The sequence below is a fragment of the Thermobia domestica genome, chromosome 13 (genome assembly GCF_964235325.1).
Source record: "Thermobia domestica chromosome 13, izTheDome1.hap1.1, whole genome shotgun sequence".
Taxonomy (NCBI): domain Eukaryota; kingdom Metazoa; phylum Arthropoda; class Insecta; order Zygentoma; family Lepismatidae; genus Thermobia; species Thermobia domestica.
Genome location: NC_137466.1, coordinates 217,551,811 through 217,573,501, shown reverse-complemented (window position 1 = coordinate 217,573,501; position 21,691 = coordinate 217,551,811). Strand labels below are relative to the sequence as shown.

The 21,691-nt window shown below is 37.0% G+C and overlaps 1 protein-coding gene across 1 annotated transcript; it reads right to left on the bottom strand.

Moving 5' to 3' along the window:
• Window positions 1-1,002: 1,002 nt before the first annotated feature.
• On the bottom strand, window positions 1,003-14,706 carry LOC145669028 (arylalkylamine N-acetyltransferase-like 2). The gene is made up of 2 exons (XM_081737374.1): window positions 14,480-14,706; window positions 1,003-1,875 (listed from the first exon to the last, which is right to left on the bottom strand). The coding sequence occupies exon 2, from the start codon at window positions 1,862-1,864 to the stop codon at window positions 1,178-1,180; it is 687 nt and encodes a 228-aa protein (XP_081593500.1). The 5' UTR covers window positions 1,865-1,875; window positions 14,480-14,706; the 3' UTR covers window positions 1,003-1,177.
• Between the last annotated feature and the right edge of the window lie 6,985 nt (window positions 14,707-21,691).

The following is a 21,691-nucleotide window of genomic DNA, read 5'->3' as shown; positions in this document are numbered from 1 at the left end:
CCTCGCCTCTAGTGATTTTCATGTGTTTGGACAGCTGAAAGAAGCGTTGGGAGGCAAGCATTTCAGAAGTGATAAAGAGGTGAAAACCGCGGTGCACGAGTGGCTACAATCACAACCAAGACTTTTTTTAAAACGTGGTATCTACCTAGGTATACACTTCCGTAGCGTTGAAATATTTGCATTCAACGTTAGAGAGACTACAGTGAAAAATGATATGTATGATTTTTCTTAATTGTTATAATATTTATAGCATTTTTTAGATTTTCATTTGAATCACCCTCGTAATAATTTAATAAACTAAAGACAGAAATATGTATACAGACTGATTTGACGTTGCTATGCAAAATTTCCGTTATTGAAAAGAGTTAAGATCAAGATCAAGATAATCAAATTAAGCCTGCAACCTTTGATAACACTGTGAAACCAGGACTCACTTGAACCATTGTAAGGTAAAGAAAAGCTTGTATAAATTACGAAAATATGAACGAGTGCACAAGTACGTCTAATGGATTTCTTTTGGTTGGAAGTTGGTCAAGTGTTCATTTCATGTTCTGTAATATATATAAAGGTGCATACAAGGGGCTATATATTCCTCTTTGAGCTCCAAAATTACACTGGATCCCTTGATCATCTTCAGACGTGGGCTTTTGATGGGCAAACACATGTACATTGGTTTTCTTGGAATTCTCCGTGTAGTTTTCCCCCACTTTCTTCATTTCATCATTACATTCATTGTCATCATCGCGATCTTCTTTAGCTTAGACGGTATAATATTTAGCTTAGACGGTATAATCTTTAGCTTAGACGGTATAATCTTGAGCCGTAATACTGAAAGATTTTCATTTGTTCTGACTTTGCACCACCTTCAGTGAATTTTTGAACTTGATTCATATTTAAAGAGCTGATGCCAGAGACAGAAATAAAAGCGAGTATACGTACTACTTTTTGATATACAGTATGTCTGCAAAATGTTCGTAGAAAAATGATTCAGTGCTGGATAAGTAATTTCAAGAGATTTTAATATGTTTTGTGGATATGCATTACAACAAAACATTTAAATTTTGGTCATACATCGATACGATCCAGTCTAGTGCATGATTCTTCAATTTTATATGTCTATGTTTAGGATTTGAGATTCAAAATTTCGGGTAAGTTCTTTTTACTATTAGAGTGATCACTAGAGCACTTTCTTGGCTACAAGAATTGTGCTCTTGGTGGGTAGAGTTCTTGAGGTGAACGGTTCACCATCAAATTCAAAGTCATCATGGCTTGCTTCAGCCAGTTCATCAAATTGGAGGGAACGACCAACTCTCTGAGAGGTGAGGGAGGTAAACATAGCATTCACAACAGAGATACCTACTTCTTGTGCCACCTGTAACGTTGTGCGAGCAAGCAATTTACCAACTCCCCTGGCTCGGAAGTCACGATCCACCATCAGGAACATCAGTTCCAAAGTTTTGTCGATGCCGTACTTTCCATAGATGTCAGCACGTGCATCCACCTGGATCATGAATTCCATAAATGTTGTGGAAGATTTATGACTGCATTCGTTCTTAGTGAAGACTTCAAAGAAAGTCTCTCCTGGATTGCTCTTTGGCTGGACTTTGTTGAAAGCTGCTCCTGCGAGTCTTCCACTTGCGTCGTCCACAGCAATCAAAGTGACTCCATCTTCAAACACCTGAAGACACAAGAGATCCAACTCCTTTCTTGCCTGCTCGCTCTCAGCCACTCGGCAGGCTTTACAACCGCTTTCGTCGGGATAAAATGAGCGGTTCACAAGGTCTAAAGCGTCTTGGTATCTGTCTTTCCTCAGAACACGGATTGTGATTCCATCCTGTTTCGCCCAGACCTCTTTGGTAAGCATGATGGATGATTCTGTAAGTAGAAACAGAAAAAAATATAATAAATTGAAAATAAATTCTTTTTTACACATCAATATGTTCAGAACAAAGCCGAAGATATAAAGAGGACGTTGATCGCTGAGCTACAATTAAATTATGGCCTCATGAATGTTCTACGGAAGTACCTGTCAAACTGTGGTTCGCGGACCAGTAATGATGCTAGATATTTGGCCTTCCGGTTGTCTTTGATTAAACATTAATTCAAAAAGAGATAAAAGAAAAAATAAGATTCAAGTGAATTGTTTGTGCCACAATAGTTCAGAATGTCAAACAGAGTTTGAAAATTGCAAAGCAAGCGCCTCTCACTTTTCAGAACTGACATTGTACGAAATGTATTACTCTTGTCTATACAATATTGTCAGCTTTCAGTTATAAAAACAATTAAGATCTATTCTATTGAAACAAGTATACAATTAAGGAAATTTTATTTAACACTACTTTAAAAACGTAAGTAACAAGTGTCCCATAAGAACGCACCTTGTGAAATTCCCGCCATTCCTGTTCTAGTAAGTTGGCAGCATTGAACTCACATGATTTTCATCTGTTATATTTGTGGCTATATAGTAGTCACGGAGCACCGAATAGCGCATGATCGTCGTATGTTTCTTGTACGAGTACAAATGGAGCGCTTCACCGGACTTAAAGTAATATTATCACTCGCGATGACGATGTTTTCTGCATAACTATCACGAAGGCACCTCGAGAGTTTAATACCCAGAATCAAACCGGTTTTCTCAAATTTAGCAATTGAAGTGGTGGATTCCAAAAGAGCCTAAGTCAATTTTTGTCAATTTTTAGATATTTGATTCTATTAAGTTCCATTTCAGCATCTGCGTATATTGAACAGGGTTTCATGCCAAAACTCCATAAATCAAATTAACTCTAGGCAAAAGAAAACAGTGTTGTTTTCCAAAATGTCCTTAGTCAACTGTATTCTCTGAAGTTATTTTCTGACTCATGCCTAAAAACGCTTATATAACTCCTGCTATAGATGATAATTTCACCGTTATCTTACGAAACGTAGAAAATTACAATTTTCTTTTATGTAGATTACTTTTCTTTCACAGAAATAGAATGATGGAAACACACACACAAAACTCGTCTTCTGAAAAACTGACTTTTTTTGACAGGTTCTTTTGGAATTGACCTCTTCAATTAGTTTTATCAGTTATTCGGTGCATTACGCAAAACAAACATTCCACGGAGTTTGCAATCTCTGCACAACATTATGACAACACGCTGTTCCATTGTGAATCGCTCCACTCCTACCCGTACAGAAAACAGATGACGATCATTATTCTGCGCTTTGTAACTACCAACTACGAAGACAACAGATGAAAATCGCGTAACGTTCAGTGCTGCCAACTTTCTACAACAGAAATGGCGGGAATTTTAAAAGTTGCGTTGTTTATGGAACAGCCTATATACTGGTATTTATATGTGCTCAGAAGGCAAATTTACTTTGAAAAGGGACAAAAATATTGTATTCCGTACGACATTCTGACTAATAAAAGTGGTGCTTAGTTTAAAACAAGTTTGAGAAGCGCTACCTACGGAATGACAATTGTATATTGCCTATTTCTTCGGCCTCAACCCCTCAACTATTAAAATAACTTGGCAATTTCGATAGTAGACACGATCCGCTTTAGTATGGAATAGTTGGTAATTTTTGAAATAAATATTTTTGAGACTATGACTGGGTTTAGAACAAAGCAAATGAACGGAAACAAAATAGCCAATATACGGGAGAAATTGAATATACAGGGTGTCCCAGAAGGAAAAGGCAATACTTCGGAAAATGGTAATATGGTTGACTCTAAACAAAAAAGTTCATAAGAACATGGGTCCTAATCTCAACGGTTTGGGAGCAACAGGTTGTGAACCATTTTTGATTACATATTTCTTACTACTCACCCTGTATTTATTGTACAGAGGTGAGACATACCGGATTTGAAAGCTAATGGAATGGCCTTACCAGCGGTATGCAACATGTGACAATGGTTTCTTTGGAAGGGAGGTTATTGAGAGACATTTAGGAACTAGTGCGACTGCGACATCTTAACTCTCCATGGTTATACGCGTATTACCTTCTTACCTTCTCCTAAGCGTATCCACAAATCTCTTATCCAAACGCTTTAGAACTAGAACTCTTTGACAAGAACAAGAATCACCTACGTTTGATCCCTTGAAGTAACAATCTGTGCGATATCCAGCGGCACATATGTTTTGGGAAGTTGTATTGTATGTAATTTTCTTCATCAATATATCTTTATCTTATTTGGGTTCTAATACTTTCTTCGAGATTCAAATATCCATAGACGCGGGAGACCCGGGTTCGATTCCCGGCGGGAGCTCATGTGGTTCGGATTCCACGTTAATCAGTAGGTCCACGTCTCATATAGCCTCGCTGCTGAAAAGGGACGGTAAACTCAAAATCAACTCAACTCAACTCAAATATCCATAGTTTTTTTTTTTTAAGTTCTGAGCTTTCGTGTTTCATGGCCTTCCGCAGCATACACGTTATGAACATGAAGTAGTATTAACGTGGGGTGAGCTCCAAACCACACCGAGTCTTGAAGCCAGTGTAGTTGGCCTGTGCACAGACCATCATACAGACTCCACTCTCACAACATGTGAATTTCCCCACCACAAAATCTAGCATCCATGAAGATTGGACTATCAGGACCACGCCACTGCTTCCTGCAGCCGTAGATTGTTAAGTTCGTTGTATTACGCTAACTTTGGCATCCTTACAGCACTGTGAGCAATGTTATGGTTCTGAGAGCAGATCACTAAGAAGATCAGGTATGCGGATAATGCGGTTATCATAGCTAGAACCGAATAAGGATTACAGAAGATGATAGACAAAATGGTTGACAGTGGGAAACTATACGGAATGAAAATCAACATCCAAAATTCGAAAGTCATGGGAATCGAGTCGTAGAAATATCGCATGCAAACGCTTCCTTATGAGTCAGAGTAGAACAAAGAACACTTGAAGAGGTCGAACATTTCAAATATCTGGGAAGTATTTTTACGACAGATGGTTACTGCACCTAAGAGATCAGTTCAAGAATTGCCATAGCCAAAAAGGCATTCAATAAGAAAAGATCACTCTTAACTAGCAGGCTTAATATTGGACTTAAGAAGAAGTTGGTTAAGTGCTATATATGGAGCATTGGACTGTATGGTTCAGAGAGACTTGCACATTGCGGAAGTTAGAGTAGAAATATTTAGAGAGCTTTAAAATAGTGTTGGAGAATGATGGAGAAGATAAAATGGACAGAGAGAGTAATAAACGAATATATTTTAAAACAAATAGGAGGGAAGAGGATGTTTTTAGCCAACATCTATCGTAGGAAGGCCAATTGAATCGGACACATCTTGCAAATAAAGTTTTCTTCATACCGCCATAGAAGGAAAAATGGGAGAAAAGAGCAATAGGAAGAAGAAGATAACTGACCGATGATTTAAAGAATAGAAGAAAATATTGGGAATTAAAGAAGAAAGATGAAGATTAAGAAACGTGGAACAAACATTTCCAGGTTCAAAACTAAAATAATAATAATCACAATGATAATAAATAGTAATTAATCCCAGATCTGCCAAAAGGCAGAATACTTTATTATTATTATTATTATTATTATTATTATTATTATTATTATTATTATTATTATTATTATTATTATTATTATTAATAATAATAATAATAATAATAATAATAATAATAATAATAATAATACATGTTGAATGTTAACTTCTTCGATACTAATGCCGATAATTATGTAGAAAATAATTGAAAAATGGTAGCCAAAATAAAGGAAAAAAACGTTAATAAAAAAGGAACTTTTCGATATTCTTTTGTTGTTTCTAGTTAAGGCGAGATTGCATGAAGAAAGTAATGTAAATTGATTTTAATGTTTAAAGAAAGTTAGTTTGTTGTTATTTTACAATATGTGTAGGAATTTGGGAGAAAGTGGCCAGTGAAAAGAAATAATTAATAAAACAAGATTTTTTTTATTTTTAAAAAAAAAAGGATCAAAAGATTGCGATCTTGGCCAATAATTGGTTTTTGGATCAGGGGCCTCAAAATTTTTGAACCGCCCCTAAATCGAGTTTTCGTATTTTCTACGGAATAAGCACTTCATACTGAGTCAGTGGCGTAGCAGCTGCCCCCGCAACCCCCGCAGTGCGGGGGGGCCGAGGTATAGGGGGCCCCGAAGTCTTGCGATGAATAAAGATTTAAAGAAGTAGAACTTCAACCTTACTTCTGTCGACTTTACAACTAGGGCCCCTTCTCTATACTTTGCGGGGGGGGGGGGGGCGAAAGTGTGCTAAGCCACTGTACTGAGTTAAGTGATAGTTTGGAAATGAAAAATGAAATCTTTGAGTTTTACGTCCCACGGTTATTCCGGTTAGGCTAAAGGAGACGGTGATGATGAGTAATGAATGAAATGGTGGAATGAAGAAAGTGGGAGGAAACGGGAGAACCCCGAGAAAACCCACGCACACGGAAGTGATAGTTTGGGTTTGGCTACACTATATGTAGTTCTCCAGATATAAGGTGTACAAGAAAACTTTTGACTGAAATATATTGGATCCTTTTGGGCCAATAATAAGAATAGTGAAGGATAGCAGTTTTAAGTAGTCAGGATGAAAGTTAATCCTGAAAGCATTTGATTTAAGCTCTAACAAATAAGAGGATTTGATAGAACACTTCATGCATGCAGTCATTACAATCTATTTTTAATACCCAAGCTTACTTCATTATGTGTTATGAACCTGTTCTCTTCTTCTACTTTACTATCGGAGTTCAAGATGGTCTGAGGGGTTAGGCTGGACCTGTGAGTAGTGATGTTCACGAGAAGAGACAAGAATACATTATTTGTCGACTCCTCTACTTTCGTGAATTTTGTAGAAATTTAATCTCGTCTCCATTCTCGAGGAATTCTTTCTCGTCCTATCTCGTCTCGAAAACGAAAGGAGAATTGTCATGTTTCTCGTCTTGTCTCGAATTTAAGAATATACAGGATGTTTCAAAACAACACCAGCATTTGACGCCAAGATAAGACAAAAAGTATAGACCAACTTGGGTGCACAAATGCTTCTTTTCGGATTTATAGTCTGCCGAAAACATGAAAAATGAACTTTAAAGGTGCATAGCTCCAATACTATGGGATCTACTTTACTCGGGTCAAGACTTCACTTAGGAACTAGTATGTGCCCTATGCAAATATGCATGTCTCAGAATCATGCGGTACTTCCACTACAATTTTTATAGAGATAGTTGCTGAGTACTTCAAATTATATGCCCGTAGCCAAACTCCTTGTATAAAGAATTGTTTCGTGAAACCTTAGGATTCTGAAATATGTATTTTTGGATAGCGCACATATTAGTTCCTAAGTAAAGTCTTGACCCAACTACGGTAGTTCCCACAGTTTTGGAGCTATGGATATTTACAGTTACATTTTTCACATTTTTGGCAGTCTATAACTCAGAAAGGAAGCGTTTGTGCACCCAGGTTGGTCTATACTTTTTGTCTTATCTTGGCGTCAGGAATCACCTCCTAAACGTTGTCGGTGTTGTTTTGAAACACCCTGTACTTCTCATCTTATTCTTGAGACGAGTCATTTTGTTCACAGCATTAATCGAGGGCGAAACCCTTCGGCGATTCTAGACCTTCTGAACAGTATGAATAGTTTTATCTGATCTCAAAATGTTTGTGTTTTTGTCTTTGTTCTGTTGGATTAAGTAATATTGAATATTATTAGTTAGTGGACCATGGAGAGTAGTATGACAGTTGGGTTGAATTTGAAAAGAAAGAATAAAAAAGGGAGAGGCTCACCTTTGGTTTCACCTCAGACCATATGAGTTGAACTAGTGTGCGTGGATTTTCTCGGAGTTTTCCCTTTCCTTCCATAGGTTATCAACTTTTGAAAATGTGAATACCGGTCCTGGAGTACGTATAGACTACTCTTAAGATTGTGATATCATCGCTTGTCAAAAATGTGAACAAACTGAAAGTGGTTACCTCACAGAAAATTGAGCGATTCGGAGTTCGAATTTAATAACTGTAGTTACTTTTGAAGCATTTATTAAACTTACTTCTCAAAGTTTTCGTTGATTCGTCACTTGTAACTTTTGTAATCTACCATCAATAATACATTGTATTTATATCAGAAAAACATATATAATTGGCAATATAATTACGACAGGCACAAAATATACTTGAAAAAAAAAAAAGACTTAACAGCTTCGCTGGGGCTGGTAACATCTCATACATCATCATCATCATAGGTATTCTGCCTTTATTGGTAGGTCACTTGCATAAGCTGAGAAGTTTCCATGCTCCACGGTCCTCCGCTAACCTTTTCGTCTTCGCGTATGATTTTTCTGTTTTAATATCATCCATTAATTGTAGTCTCCTTCGCCCCCTCCCTCTCTTTCCCGCCACCATACCCTCTAGGATGTCCCTCATGATACAATCTCTTCTTAGGCAATGTCCCAACCAGTTTCCCTTCCTCTTCCTAATAATATCTAAAAGTGTTCTTTTCTCACCCACCATTTTTAACACTCTCTCATTCGTTATCCGCTCGACCCAAATAATTCTTTCCATTCTTCTCCACACCCACATTTCGAAGGTTTCCAGTCGATTTTCATCACCTTTACGTAATGTCCACGTTTCCGCCCCATACTGTACAACACTCCACACGAAGCATTTTATGAGTCTTTTTTTCAACTCTTTATTCAAGGTTCCACAAAACAGACTTTTCTTTCTTTTAAAGGCTTCTTTCGCCATTCCTATCCTTGCTTTTATTTCCATTCCTATGCTCGCATTTCATGTCATTACTAAGAATACTACCCAGGTATCGAAAACATCTCATACTGGTTACATATTTTTACTGCATCTGGATGCATTATTTAATTGGACGATGTAGCTGAGGATGAAGCAGTGTATGTATTTTTGTTGACCTGTAGCAGTTTTGATAAGTTCAGTAAATTTTCCTGCCTTCAATTCTTGAGCAAATTAAGTACAAGACAGGTCGATATCAAAGCAAATTATAAGCTCTACTTTAACCACATTCATCGACAAACGATTCCTTTTGTAACTCCAAAATAATCTAAATGGAACAGAGAATAGACTAGTAAGAGGAAAAATTATCGGATATTTAACGTTTTGAGGTCGCCCCGGGCACTGGACAAGGAGATCAAAACCGAACTACTCGGTAAAATACAGAGCCGTAACTTGTGTGGGGCAAGAGGGCAACTGCCCTTTGCAGGGAAGCTTCCTGCCGTTCGAGGGAGCCCATTTTAAGCCAAAATTTTCTTACTCCATATACGATACGAACATGAAATTATAAATGAAGTATCAGACAGATTCACTACATTACATAAACAAAACTGCATACGAGACGTAGACGTAAATAAAGCAAAAATGAGTCATAGGCCCATTTCAGTAAAAAATTTCTATTATTAGGGGCCCTAGAAATAATATTTATTCTTATGGTTCTGAGATTTGTCAATATTGTCCCCTTAATTGATTTGTCATGTACGGAACGGGCTCAGGTGCGTAACTTACGGCCCCACAGACCTTACCGTGCGGGAGGGCCCACAGGCTCCAGGGGTCAATAAAGAGTGAAGGAAAGATGGAAAGGGGGGCCCAAGAATTAGAAAACAACTTTTTCTAGGGGACCCAAATACTCGTATTAATGCTCACCCCCCAGAAAAAAAAGATCTAAGTTACGGCGCTGGTAATATACCAGATTCTCATTGCACCAACTCCTATGATAAATCTCTCTTTCATCAATGATTCATCTCTTTTATCCTGCAGAGCATAATCGTGGGACGTAAAACTTAAAGGTTTTAATTTCCTTTTCTAACTTTATTACTCTCGTTACAGCACCGTCTTGGGGAGTTGAGTAATACCAGTTCAAAGTGGATTAGTTTGACACACATTTTAAAATATGAAGCCAGATTTTTGTTACTACGATGATAAAACATCAGGCTCGTTAAGCCATAGTTAGATACATGTAGTGAAAGCTAATTTCGTTTATACAAATTCCAGTTGTTAACTACTGTTCGTGTAAGAGCAAGTTGTTTTTCCTAACAGTTACGCCCTATAATTTTTCTTTCCATTTCTTCGAATTAATTACGTAACAGTTTTTCTCCTGATTGAGGCCTAATTTTCCAACCACAGAGTAAGCAACAATTTTAGACGTTTGTGTCAAGTGCGAAGGATATTTTGCGTTGCTAGAACCGAATTGGAGAATAGTAAAAACAAGGGGCGGCCTTATGCAGAGTCATTCTGACGCGTTATTAGTATCATACTAAAGAGCTCGACTAACATATATTAACTGCAAAGTGTCAGGCCTTTAGTCTGATGCTAATTATACATCAAAACGTTTCTGTATAAGGCCCAGAGTGTCGTTCTGTAAGGTCATTTGTTCATATTTCTTAGATTATTCGTCTTTTGGTATTCCCACTTGAAACGTAAAAATATGGAAAGAACAATCACGGTTGTTTAGTAAGATTGAATATTACATCAGTATGTTAAAGGATACTAAACTGAAAGCATTAAATATATTTTTATGTTTCTTTTCCTTTAAACTTTACATTTCTGTGTATTTAATTTATGTTGTTTGTCGCTAAGAATCTTTCAGTTTAACGTCCCATGATTAGGCTAAAAGAGAAGAAAGATTTAGACAAGTGAATGATAAGAATGAAAGAATTGGTGGAATGAGGAAGAGGGAGAAAACGTTAGTATTCCTGGAAAACCCACGGACACGAAGTTGTCCACTGCACCTACTTCGCTGGGAATCAAACCACAGACCCCATGCACCCGATGTAAAAGCTCTGCTACTGAGCTACCGTCTCTCTCCCTTGCAGAGAATCCATTGAGTAGAAACGTACTGTCTTCTAATTCACAAACAATGGAATGGAATTTGATCACAACGCCGAGGTAGGTAAGGTGAGCAAGCTCCCTCAACCCCTGTTACTACATTTGCCCCCAGACATATGGTCTATTCTACTCTATTGTAGACTAAGAAACAACACTACTCTTTTCCGTATACAAAAAAGATGCCCCCAACAATTTCTATGTCTCTCCGCTCCCCAAATACGTTTCCTCCCACACTTTCATTCCACCGATTCTTCCATTGTTATTATTATTATTATTATTATTATTATTATTATTCACTTGCATTAATCATCGTCTCCTTTAGCCTAAAGACATAATCGTGGGACGTTAAACTGAAAGATTTCATTTCCACAGTCTTGAAGTTACCGTAGTTTCACAACTGTAAAATGAAATTTAGGCCTATTTTCCAAGCGTAAGTTAACAATATCTTATCAGGATAACCAGCGTAATTGCAGAAAACTTGTTGAAAATATGACAATACAGAACAGTGGTTTACTCGAGGGGGTTTTTGGTTTAAATCCCCCCTTGAACAAGATATTATAGAAGAATACAGTATTATATTATTGAAAAGATAGTGATTGACTACTGGAACGCCCCTTGATGACTTTCTGAATACGCTACTGCTTAGAAATATGTAGGTTTGCATATATCAATAGGAATCTTCAGGTTTACACAATTATGCATTCTTTGATATTTTAAATTCTTCGGGGGAGCACGGTGACTCTTGTTAGAGCGCTGACATCTGGTGCTTGAGGTGCATGGTTCGATCTGAAGTCGCGCGAAGTGGATTGTTTGGTGGACAAACACTTAATCCAGGATTGCTAACCGTCCCGATTCTATTTGGACTGTACCAATTTCTGACTTCTTTGTCCCACGTCCCGACCGGACACTCGACGGGACGCATATTGTCCCGATTTATCGATTTTCAAAGTTAATTAATATTTTACTGGGCCAAAGGAATAACTTATTCTTTTACACGCACACTTTTATGTATAGAATCAATATAACAAATTGTGTTTTAACTTGGCTCACGACAAAATAGTTATCAGCTCGTCATTTTTATTGTTATTCCCTAATTGTTTTCAGTTGATAATCCAATCGATTACTATGGTAGTATATTCCATGCATGAAAATAGATAATAAGGTGTCACATTCATTCAGGTTCGTGTTATTCAGCTGATTATTTACATCGTTTTGAACGACTCGCCGTACGTGTAGTCGTCTCCGGGGGGAAAGGAGCTCCAACACCGATTGTTCCGTCCCGATATTTTTCTTAAGAAAAGTTGGCAACCATGACTTAATCTGACATCTTTTCAGGAAAAACGTGATTTTTTAAAAATATCTTAATGTTATAGTAAATGTTTAATTTTCTATATCTTGCTCAGGGGTGTTAAAGCTCAAACTCCCTTGCGTGTGCGGTGTGCCACTGTTCCTAAGAGAGTGTCATTTTGAAAAAGTTCTCTGTAATTACGCGAGTTATCCTCATAAAATGTTGGTAATGTACACTCCGTGGCTGCAAATGACGCTAAACTGTTTGAAAGCATTCCCTTTGGATTTGTTCAAGAAAAAAATTAATTATTCCATATTAAGACGTTATTAATGAAATATTTGTGTATGAAATATGAACAAAACCGTTACAGCTACTTCCGAGGAAATTTTGTTTTTTCAATTTTCATCTCTCAATAAAGCATCCTTATTTTTTGGAGTTGGAAGAAAATTCGAAAAACTGTTAGCGATTCTTATATCGTTATGGGTCCTGTAATCCAGTTAGCTTAACCACATCAGAGAGTGAGAGTTGATCTTCCATAATGATTTATGTATCCACAAACTACACTTGATAAAAGTCCCGGTGGTACATAGGAGCTCATCTTAATAGCAAGATCAGTTCTTCTTAACATCGGTGCTTCATAAGGTGGCAAAATAAAAGCTATACACCTAAAAACTCAAAATTAAAAATATAATTGGTGTAGACGACAAAAACCTAACAGTTCGAAAGAAAAAAGAAATCAGCGAGAGTCATTCTGGCAAAATATTTTTAATCCGTCAAGTTGCTAAGAAGAAATGCTCACGTTGTAATATTGTTATGGAAGCATAGGATTACAATGTATGCTACGAATTCTTATAGCTTGTATCATATTTCATAAATCGTAATGGAGATTGGTTGGTTGGTTTCAGGTCTAGCTTCTTTTCTTCAGTTCCAAGGCTATCTGAGTCATAGACCTACAGCTTAGCCACACCAGCTCCCATTAAGAATTGAACCCGAGTATCCTACGCCTAAGCTAACATATTTCCACGAGCAAATTTCTTTATTCAGATATTATCCATTTCAGTATATCGATCAATGTGCATTTCTTTTCAGGCATCTAAAGCTAAAACAGTTCCGTCAACATTATACAGGTGCTCCAAAAGTAGGTATACAGTCCCATACTGATCAATTCATTGCTTTTTATACCATTTCTTGTTGTTATCCATCAGGTAGACTTAGTTATCCATCTTTATTATTTGTTCTTAATGTCTTTTTACTTGTAACTTAAGTCCCGAACAGCCGAAGCAAATAAACTTATAAGCTAGAATGTTATACCTGATCAATGCAGGGGTGTATACTTACTTTTGGGCTACCCTGCATAAAACTATAAGAAAGAAGAGACATACAATACATAAATATAGTGAAAATCTAAATATTTAGCTGTTATCATGTATAGTGTAGTATATGCTGATGTAATAACGATATCTATCTTATTTTTATTTTATTGCTTTGGCTTGTATATGAGTAAATTGAATCAGTTAATGGTTCCGTGTGTTATCTATTTCCCCTCAAAACAATCCCCTCTTTCCCTTCTGTCCAAGTTATACTGCTAGCAGTGATGCCAGCCTCAAACGTTATAAAATCCCATCTCGAGAGACAGAAGTTCCCATTTTGCTCTTGAATTTATCACGCTATACTAACAACAAAATTTTCTAAACTTAGAAAACATGGACGGTGAAATTAGTGTACAGACTATATTAATCATTTTCTTCAATATATCAGTGAATTATTAAAAAATTCCTATAGTCTACGTTTATCAAACGGTTTATGAACAAGTATTTTCTTTAATTGAAAAAGACAGTTGAAAATGCTGATAAAGATAAGTACATTTTATTGTAAGTTTAGTATTTCCATTACCAGGGGCGGATCCAGGGCCGACTTTTGGGGGGGGCGGTGGGTTGTCATACTGCTACTTTTAGGGGCCCCAAACTTTGGGATGGGTTTTATTTATATATATAAAATAAGAAAATTTCCTCTTCTGGAGGGGGGCGATTGCCCCGATCGCCCCCCTGGATCCGCCCCTGTCCATCACGCTTTTGTGTTATAATCTACTGGTGCTATAATCTGCTACTGGACGCAATAAAACTCGATAAAGTCCATTCTTCAGTCATTTTGTATGGAACGATTTGGAAGTTGTTTCTCGTTTTACCTTCTTCTATTAATTCTGTTTTTTTCTTTCATTTCTCTTCTTTTTTTAAAAAAATACCACAATACAATAAACGTTCTTCGGCATTTGTTCTTTTAAGATTCACAAGTCACTGTATAAATTATTTTAACACTAGCATGTATTTTATACTAACAAAACTTGACAATTAGCACTAATATAAAATTTATGAAGTGTAAATAAAACTTACCTTATTTGTTTTATTCCTTGAATGAGGACTAAACGACGACTCGTGATCTGGAAGTCACCGAGGAGTAAGTAGTCCGTTCGGCTGCTGGCCAAAAGTCAAATCCTCTTCACAGTTCACTTAATTATTGATACTATTATTTTCTGGAGTCAACCAGAACACTGTGACTGGCTGTTGCTATGAAAAGGGAGTGGGGAAAGAGGGAGCCAATGTCTGGGTCATTAGATCATTCATACTTTCCAGATACGAAGATTATCAACTTCTGTTTCACACTTGTTACATTCATCAGTGTCTGACTGCGGGAAGATAAAGTTTCCACAGATGCCAGAAAATACACTATCATGTGAACATGTGTCCTCATAATAATTATATATTTAGATATGGAGGTACAGTAACAAAAAATTAACAACTTCTACTCATAATATATATATGTCACGTTAACAGTACAGGATATTTTCTCGACTAAGACAATCATAACCTCAAGTATTAGGGTTGATCTTTGACCCTGAACTGCCCTTGTAGCTTTAAGTGAATTAGTCCTAGAAGCGACAGTCCTATCAGCGACAGGAACTCTTATCTATCCTATGAGCGACCGATTCATTTACATTGAGATGATGAAAGATGATACAATTCCCTCTCGTAGAATATGTTTGCCCCTGGCGTTATTATAGGGGAGTCAACAAGAAAAGGTCTCTGACAGGTCGTAGCGGCGTTGCCACTTCACACGTGTCAAAGCTTTTTCGGTGCATCTATAATGGCAGTTTTCATAATGGTGTAAAATTGGATGACCGTGGTTGGTAACTCTAACATCAAAGTAAGGGCTGTATTTTCTCTCCACACATATACAAGACGTGTTTTCTAACGTTTCTTGACATCCTTCGTTATGTCATTTAGGTGCATTGATAAGTTATTCTTAGTGTAGCACAGATACAGGGGTTGGACAAAAAATCTAAAACTTTTGCAAAAGTGTGAAAATCGTACCTAGTATGGTGTGGGACCTTCTTTTGCGTCCAAAACAGTTTAGATTCGACGTGAAATGGACGTATATAGCTCCTGAATCGTGGTGTGTGAAATTTTGTATCATTGTTCCTCTAAAACATGCTCCAGTTCCTTAAGGGATGCTGGTGGAGGGTAATGAGACTGAACATGCCTTTCTAACTCAGACCACAGTGGCTCAATGATGTTCAGATCTGGTGATTGTGGGACCCAGGGGAGGTGTGATAGCTCCTGGTCATGCTCCTCAAGCCATGATTTCACCGTTTTTACAGCTTGACAGGGTGTCAAATCATCTTGGTAGATGCCATCACCATCAGAGCACAATATATGGGCCGAGGGTAGAACCTGGTCCCCCAAAATGGCCTCATACGCCTTAGCATTCATAATTTCATGCAGGACTATGATGAGACCTGCAGAAAACCACGATATCACTGCCCATATTGTAACAGAACCACCCCTATGCTTTACAGTTGGGAGCAGACAGTCTGTATCATACGCCTGCGACGGTGTTCTCCATACGTAAACACGGCCGGTTGTTGGAAACAAGGTGAAGGTCGATTCATTGGACCACATTACGTGTTTCCACTGCTCATGAGTCCACGCCTTGTGGTCCTTGCACCACTGGGTACGCCCGTTCGCATTTACTGCTGTGACCAGGGGTTTGGCGATAGCGGTCCTGCCATGAATTTTCATTTTATGAAGTCCCCGTTGCACTGTTTTCGATGAAACAGGTTTCTGTAGATCGGAATTGAGTAAAGACGTAATTTTAATTGCAGTGGTCTTCTTTTTAGCTGCTACAATCCGTTTTAATGCCCTCCGGTCCCTATCTGACAGGATTGTCTTTCAACCACTGTTGTGCTTTGCAGACGTCGTTTGCCCATGAATTCAGTATGCTCTCGAGACATTGGACACAGCGCCTTTCGATACACTCACAATGTTCGCCACTGTTGCCACTGAAGCTCCAACCAGACGGGCACTAACGATCATGCCTCTTTGGAAGTCTGTCAGGTCGCCCATTTTGCCGCACTACTTTCACACCAGAATACTCACAAGTGAACTGGTTACTGCTGACGGAAAAGGAAGGTCCACATGACACACTGAAAACAAAAAAGATCGGCAACCGCAACACGTGTTGTACAGTGGAGGGCCAAACTTACGTGTCTTGTATGAAGTGTTTTTAGATTTATTTGTCTACCCCATGTACGTATCAATTTAATGGGCACACCTGGAGTTGGAAACATGTCTGGTTTGGCAATGGTCAGGCGGGGACCTCAGCTCTGAGTTGATGGCAATAGTGTGTTAGGGCAAAGTCAGAACTAGAACGGCAGTGTGCAGTGTACAAGTCAGATAGCGATAGTGTAAAATGTGCAAACTCTCTGATTTCCAAAGAGGGCATTGTTTGAGCTCGTCTATGTGGTGCGAGTGTTACTAGAGAGTCAAATGTGTCGTTTGCGTCGGAAGCAATACTGCCCATAATTCGGCAACACCATATTGGCGAAGAGAAACAGTGGTCGGCGAAGAGGAACAGATTTTTGAATATCTTATGGGTCGTATGGCCTAGATGTTGTTTCCGGGGCAATGACGCCATCTAGGATCATAATGAATCCATTTATACAGTTGGAATTGTTGCGACGTGGTCCGAGGAACAATGAAATTGAACGCCACCCCAAGCCAGCTCAATGCCCAGATCTGAACATCTATGTTCCGATTCTCAGACAGTAACTGAGTGAAGATTCCCGTATCTATTCGCTCTCACGAAACAGAGTGATGCACTGAACATGAAATGGTGTAATTTTCCTCTTGCTATTATTCATGACTTCTTTAACTCAATTGCACCTCGCATCAGAGCTCTTCTGAGACCGAAGAGTGTCCAACGCCATACAATTCTGATAACTTGCGCGTTTTCAGACGTTTCCATTAAGATGATAAGTATCTGTAATTACTTTTGTACATTTTTCTACATTTTGTGTGTTAAAACTCTTCCTCGCGTATTAAGACAGAATTACGATTACTTTAATTCGAAGCTATTAGTTGCTTTCTATTTGCAGTTGAAATTATCTTACAGGGGGATGATATTTTATACTGCTTTCCAATATTTAAATCAAACGTAAAATATAATCGCATCCTGTGTTATTCGGACCGTAGATTATGGGATGGAAGTCCTGTACAGTAACCGCATAACAACGTTCTTTAATCTGTAACAGTTTGTGTCAAAACAAGACAGAGACTACATTTTAGTTTTTCAATAGTAGCCATAGCAATAATATATATATATATATATATATATATATATATATATATATATATATTTCATATTTCGCGTTGGGTTACGCTCCGTAATTTTTGTGAAATTTGGTACAAAATAAGATTCAACGTTACATACTGCCAAACGAATTAGGACTTCATCCCTGAGCGGTTTGTATTTTAGTTTATTGGCTTGTTGTATTATATGATTGCTTGTTGTATTATATCCGTTGCATTGCGATCCGCAAATGTTTTAATAATTGATATGGAATGAGGTCGCTAATGTTATTTAGTGACTTACTTTATTCTCGTTTTATAACCTAGTTCTGTCCTCTAACAAATTTCTACATAAATGTCCCTGGAGAATTTTGTTACGCTAAATCAATCAGTGTGGTCCTCTTTAGTATATTATGATCAAATGTCTCTTAAATTTTATGTACTGTATCTTGCAAGCTGCGGATCAATGCTGCTTGTGCTTTTTCAAAGTTGCATGGTATTAGACACACAGACACACAAATAAATACAGCGATATATGTATGCGCATTCTGAATATGTAATTATATGATACAACGTCACTTTAACACAAATAAGTTTTTACCAAGTTATCAACATTCCGCTACTAATGAGTTTGATGAGAACAATGAAGGATTCAAAAGATTTCTTCCGGAGGGAATTTCAGTGCAAAGGAAGTGGAAAGTAGTATTGCAACAAGACAGCTTATCCCTATTGAGAATGATCGGAGACATGACCCGGGGGAAATATCTTTGCTTCCAGAGGAGAATTTCCTTCCGGGGCACAGCTATACTGTCTTGGAATGTTTTGTGATATCTATGTAGTGTATTATCAAAGATTTTGATTGATTGCTTACGAGTATTTGAAGACATGAATTTATGTCTTTTCACACCACAAACTTGCATCATATCTTAATTATTTATTCTCATTAGCAACTACATCTCTGAAATACGTCACGTCCTCTAGGCAAGTACTAAATCAATTTTTTTACCTTTCCTAATTGAGTTTAACAGTTGGGAAGCGTTGCTTGTGAGAAGGAATTATATAGTGTCAGCCCTTCTTAGACAACCAATTTTCCACAAGTATAATAGCGTCCGTACCGATGATCGAGTCCGATTGTTAATTAATTTTTTTCTGTACCCGGGTTTCTTGGATTCTTTAGGTGCTGACAGCCAAAGATAAGAGACTGAGTTGAGATTTATTAGTTAGGTAAAGTTTATTTTAATTATTTCTTTAATAGTTATGATCTCATACAAGTTTATCACATTAATAATCTCATTTGGTATCCATTTAGAACATTTTTCTCTTAATTGAAATAACTATAAACATTATACGCAATCTCTATATTGTACGAGTACAACAAATAGGGTGAATTTGTAACTCAGAACTATTTAAGAATAGTATTTATATTACCACATTATCTTTAAAAAGAATACAAAGTTACACAGATATATCTTTACCAGATCCAATCGTCTGTGAAACCTTCTTTTCGATTTTTGTTTCGGGGTCTGATTACGGGGGTGAAAAGGTATGCACGTTTCTAAGAACGCCTTACCTGTTAGGAACCACCGTTATGTCATGCTTATGAGGACTTAACCAGGCAGAGGATAAATAGCCAAGCACTCGGGTGCTAACTCTTTCTTTCCAGATTCTGAATTACGACCTGACAATGACGAGTGTTTACATGAAGTTTCTCAATAAAATCTACTTCCACTTCGACACATTTGTGTACTGGTGACCGGTACATGCTTTAATACAATCTAAATAAAGTAATAAAGAGCATAATTATGATGAACCTGGAAGTCCGCGTCGTCCCTGAACTTTCGCATCCTTAGTGTATCTTTAGCTGAGGCAAGCAGATGAAAATCAACGTAACTTTTCTCCGATGATATGCATTGATTCTCACAAATAAGTATATTTTTGCACATTCTATTGCTTTAGATTAATAATTCTATTTTTAATATCGATGGTCATCTGCACACACAAAACTATATCTGAACAGTTCACTTACGAAACATTTAAGTGGTGAATAGCTGTCTCCAACTCGTATACATAATCAATGATAAGTTTCACTTGTCTAATTTTTATTACAGTAAAACTTGAATATCACGTCGCTATTCAATTCAGTGCAGTCTAAACGTTGGGGCGCCATTTGTGACAATTGAATTTAACAGTAGCAATATCGTCATTTTTGTAGATTTCGAGAACTCCTTATTGAGACATGGAATAGTGAGGTATGATCATGATTACCTACTTTGCTACAAAAATTGTGAAAGCACAAACTCACCTTTACTGACATCTACTTGTATGTGAATCAAGAAAAAATGAAATGTGGTATGGCGAAATGATGCCGAATGAATAGTCCGGAATCAGAAGTGTTTGATTTAGAACTCAGAATATGATCTGAAAACCATGCTTCGTTAATCGTTTGCCACACTTTATTATTTTCTTTTAATTTGTTAGCTTTTTCGTTATCCGTTTTAAATAAACGGCATGATTATATTTTGTAAGAAAAATACTGACCAAACCTTAAACATACACTGTATTTTAAACTATAATGTGTTTGCATGCGCGCCGACACAAATAATCGTGTGAGTGCGGCGCACCCACAACAAATTTAGTTTGGACCCAGGTTTGAACGCGTTTCTCTTGCGGTTAAGTCAGTCCTGTTACCGACTGAGCTAAGGCAGCCCAACTTATCCTTATAGTACCGGTATATTTTACTTTATCACAACACACCCCTTCATGAGAGTGTTCATAAAATATTTTAAATAAAAATAAATCAATCAAATATCAAGACTTCCTTGAAAACATATAGGCTAACACGTCCCACCATTGATATGCACCCACAAAAATTTTGGAAAGTCGGCGCCGTTGTATGTTTATGTTAGTTATAATAGTTTAAAATATAGTAATTATAGTTTAAAATGCAGTGTATGTTTAAGCTTTGGTCAGTATTTATTTTCTTAGAATATCCAATCCAAATCCATGGATAATGTTATCATTCTATTTCTTTCTGTACATCATACTACAAATGGATAAAGCCCCTCCCCATTTTAAATCATAATTTCTTGCAGCAAAGATCGGGCGTGAGACCGATGATCAGATACAACTATTCAGGCAACCTTCTGCCTGAAATGGAGCCTCATACGATTTCTTTCTATATGGATACGTAAATAATCAGTAGAGCAATCCACATTATGCTTTATTTTTTTGTTTAATTATGCTTTATTTTTTCCAAATTATGCTTTATTATTAATTTCAATCATTGTTTTATATTAATCGTATATAATGTGTAATATTTACTATACATTAAATATTCTAAATATTTTGATCTCTTTATTAATATTTAATGCAACCAGTTTCTTTTATATTTAATGAACTTTTTACTTAATGTACTGTAAAGAGATGCTTTACTCGAGTCAGTTCTTTTTATCAGTAGTGTGTGCGCCTTAGAGGTATATATATACAGAAAGGGACAGTAAAAGGTGTCACCAAAAAGTACAGAAAGTGCTCAAGTTCAAGAGGTGCACACAACAATATAGTGTGGAGTTCTTGTGTATTATTCATTGTTGGCGGAAGTTTTTTCTTCTCCTTTTTTCTTTTCTCCACATCAAAGGATTACACCGGAAAGTTTACAGAAATAAAAATAAGCTTTTCATTGTTGCATTGTTGTTCTCAATGCTTTTGTATTGTAAATATTGTTTTTTTAAAACTATTAATACAGTATGTTAAACTTGTAGTTAAAGAGATTTTTTAAAAAAGAATTGTGCTATATATTTTAATTTATGCTTTATTTTCTAAAATTATGCTTTATTTGCTTTTAAAATTAGTTTCTTCTGGACCCTTAAACAACCACAACCATGTTTAAGGTACCAACCATATGTGTAAATTGCTGTTATGCTTTTTATGCTTTTGGGTTGCTCTAATAATCAGGCTTATGTTCTCCTCCAAATATCCTGG

Coding starts and splice junctions, on each gene's coding strand:
- LOC145669028 (XM_081737374.1), bottom strand. CDS start 1,864: ATGCTTACCAAAGAGGTCTGGGCGAAACAGGATGGAATCACAATCCGT.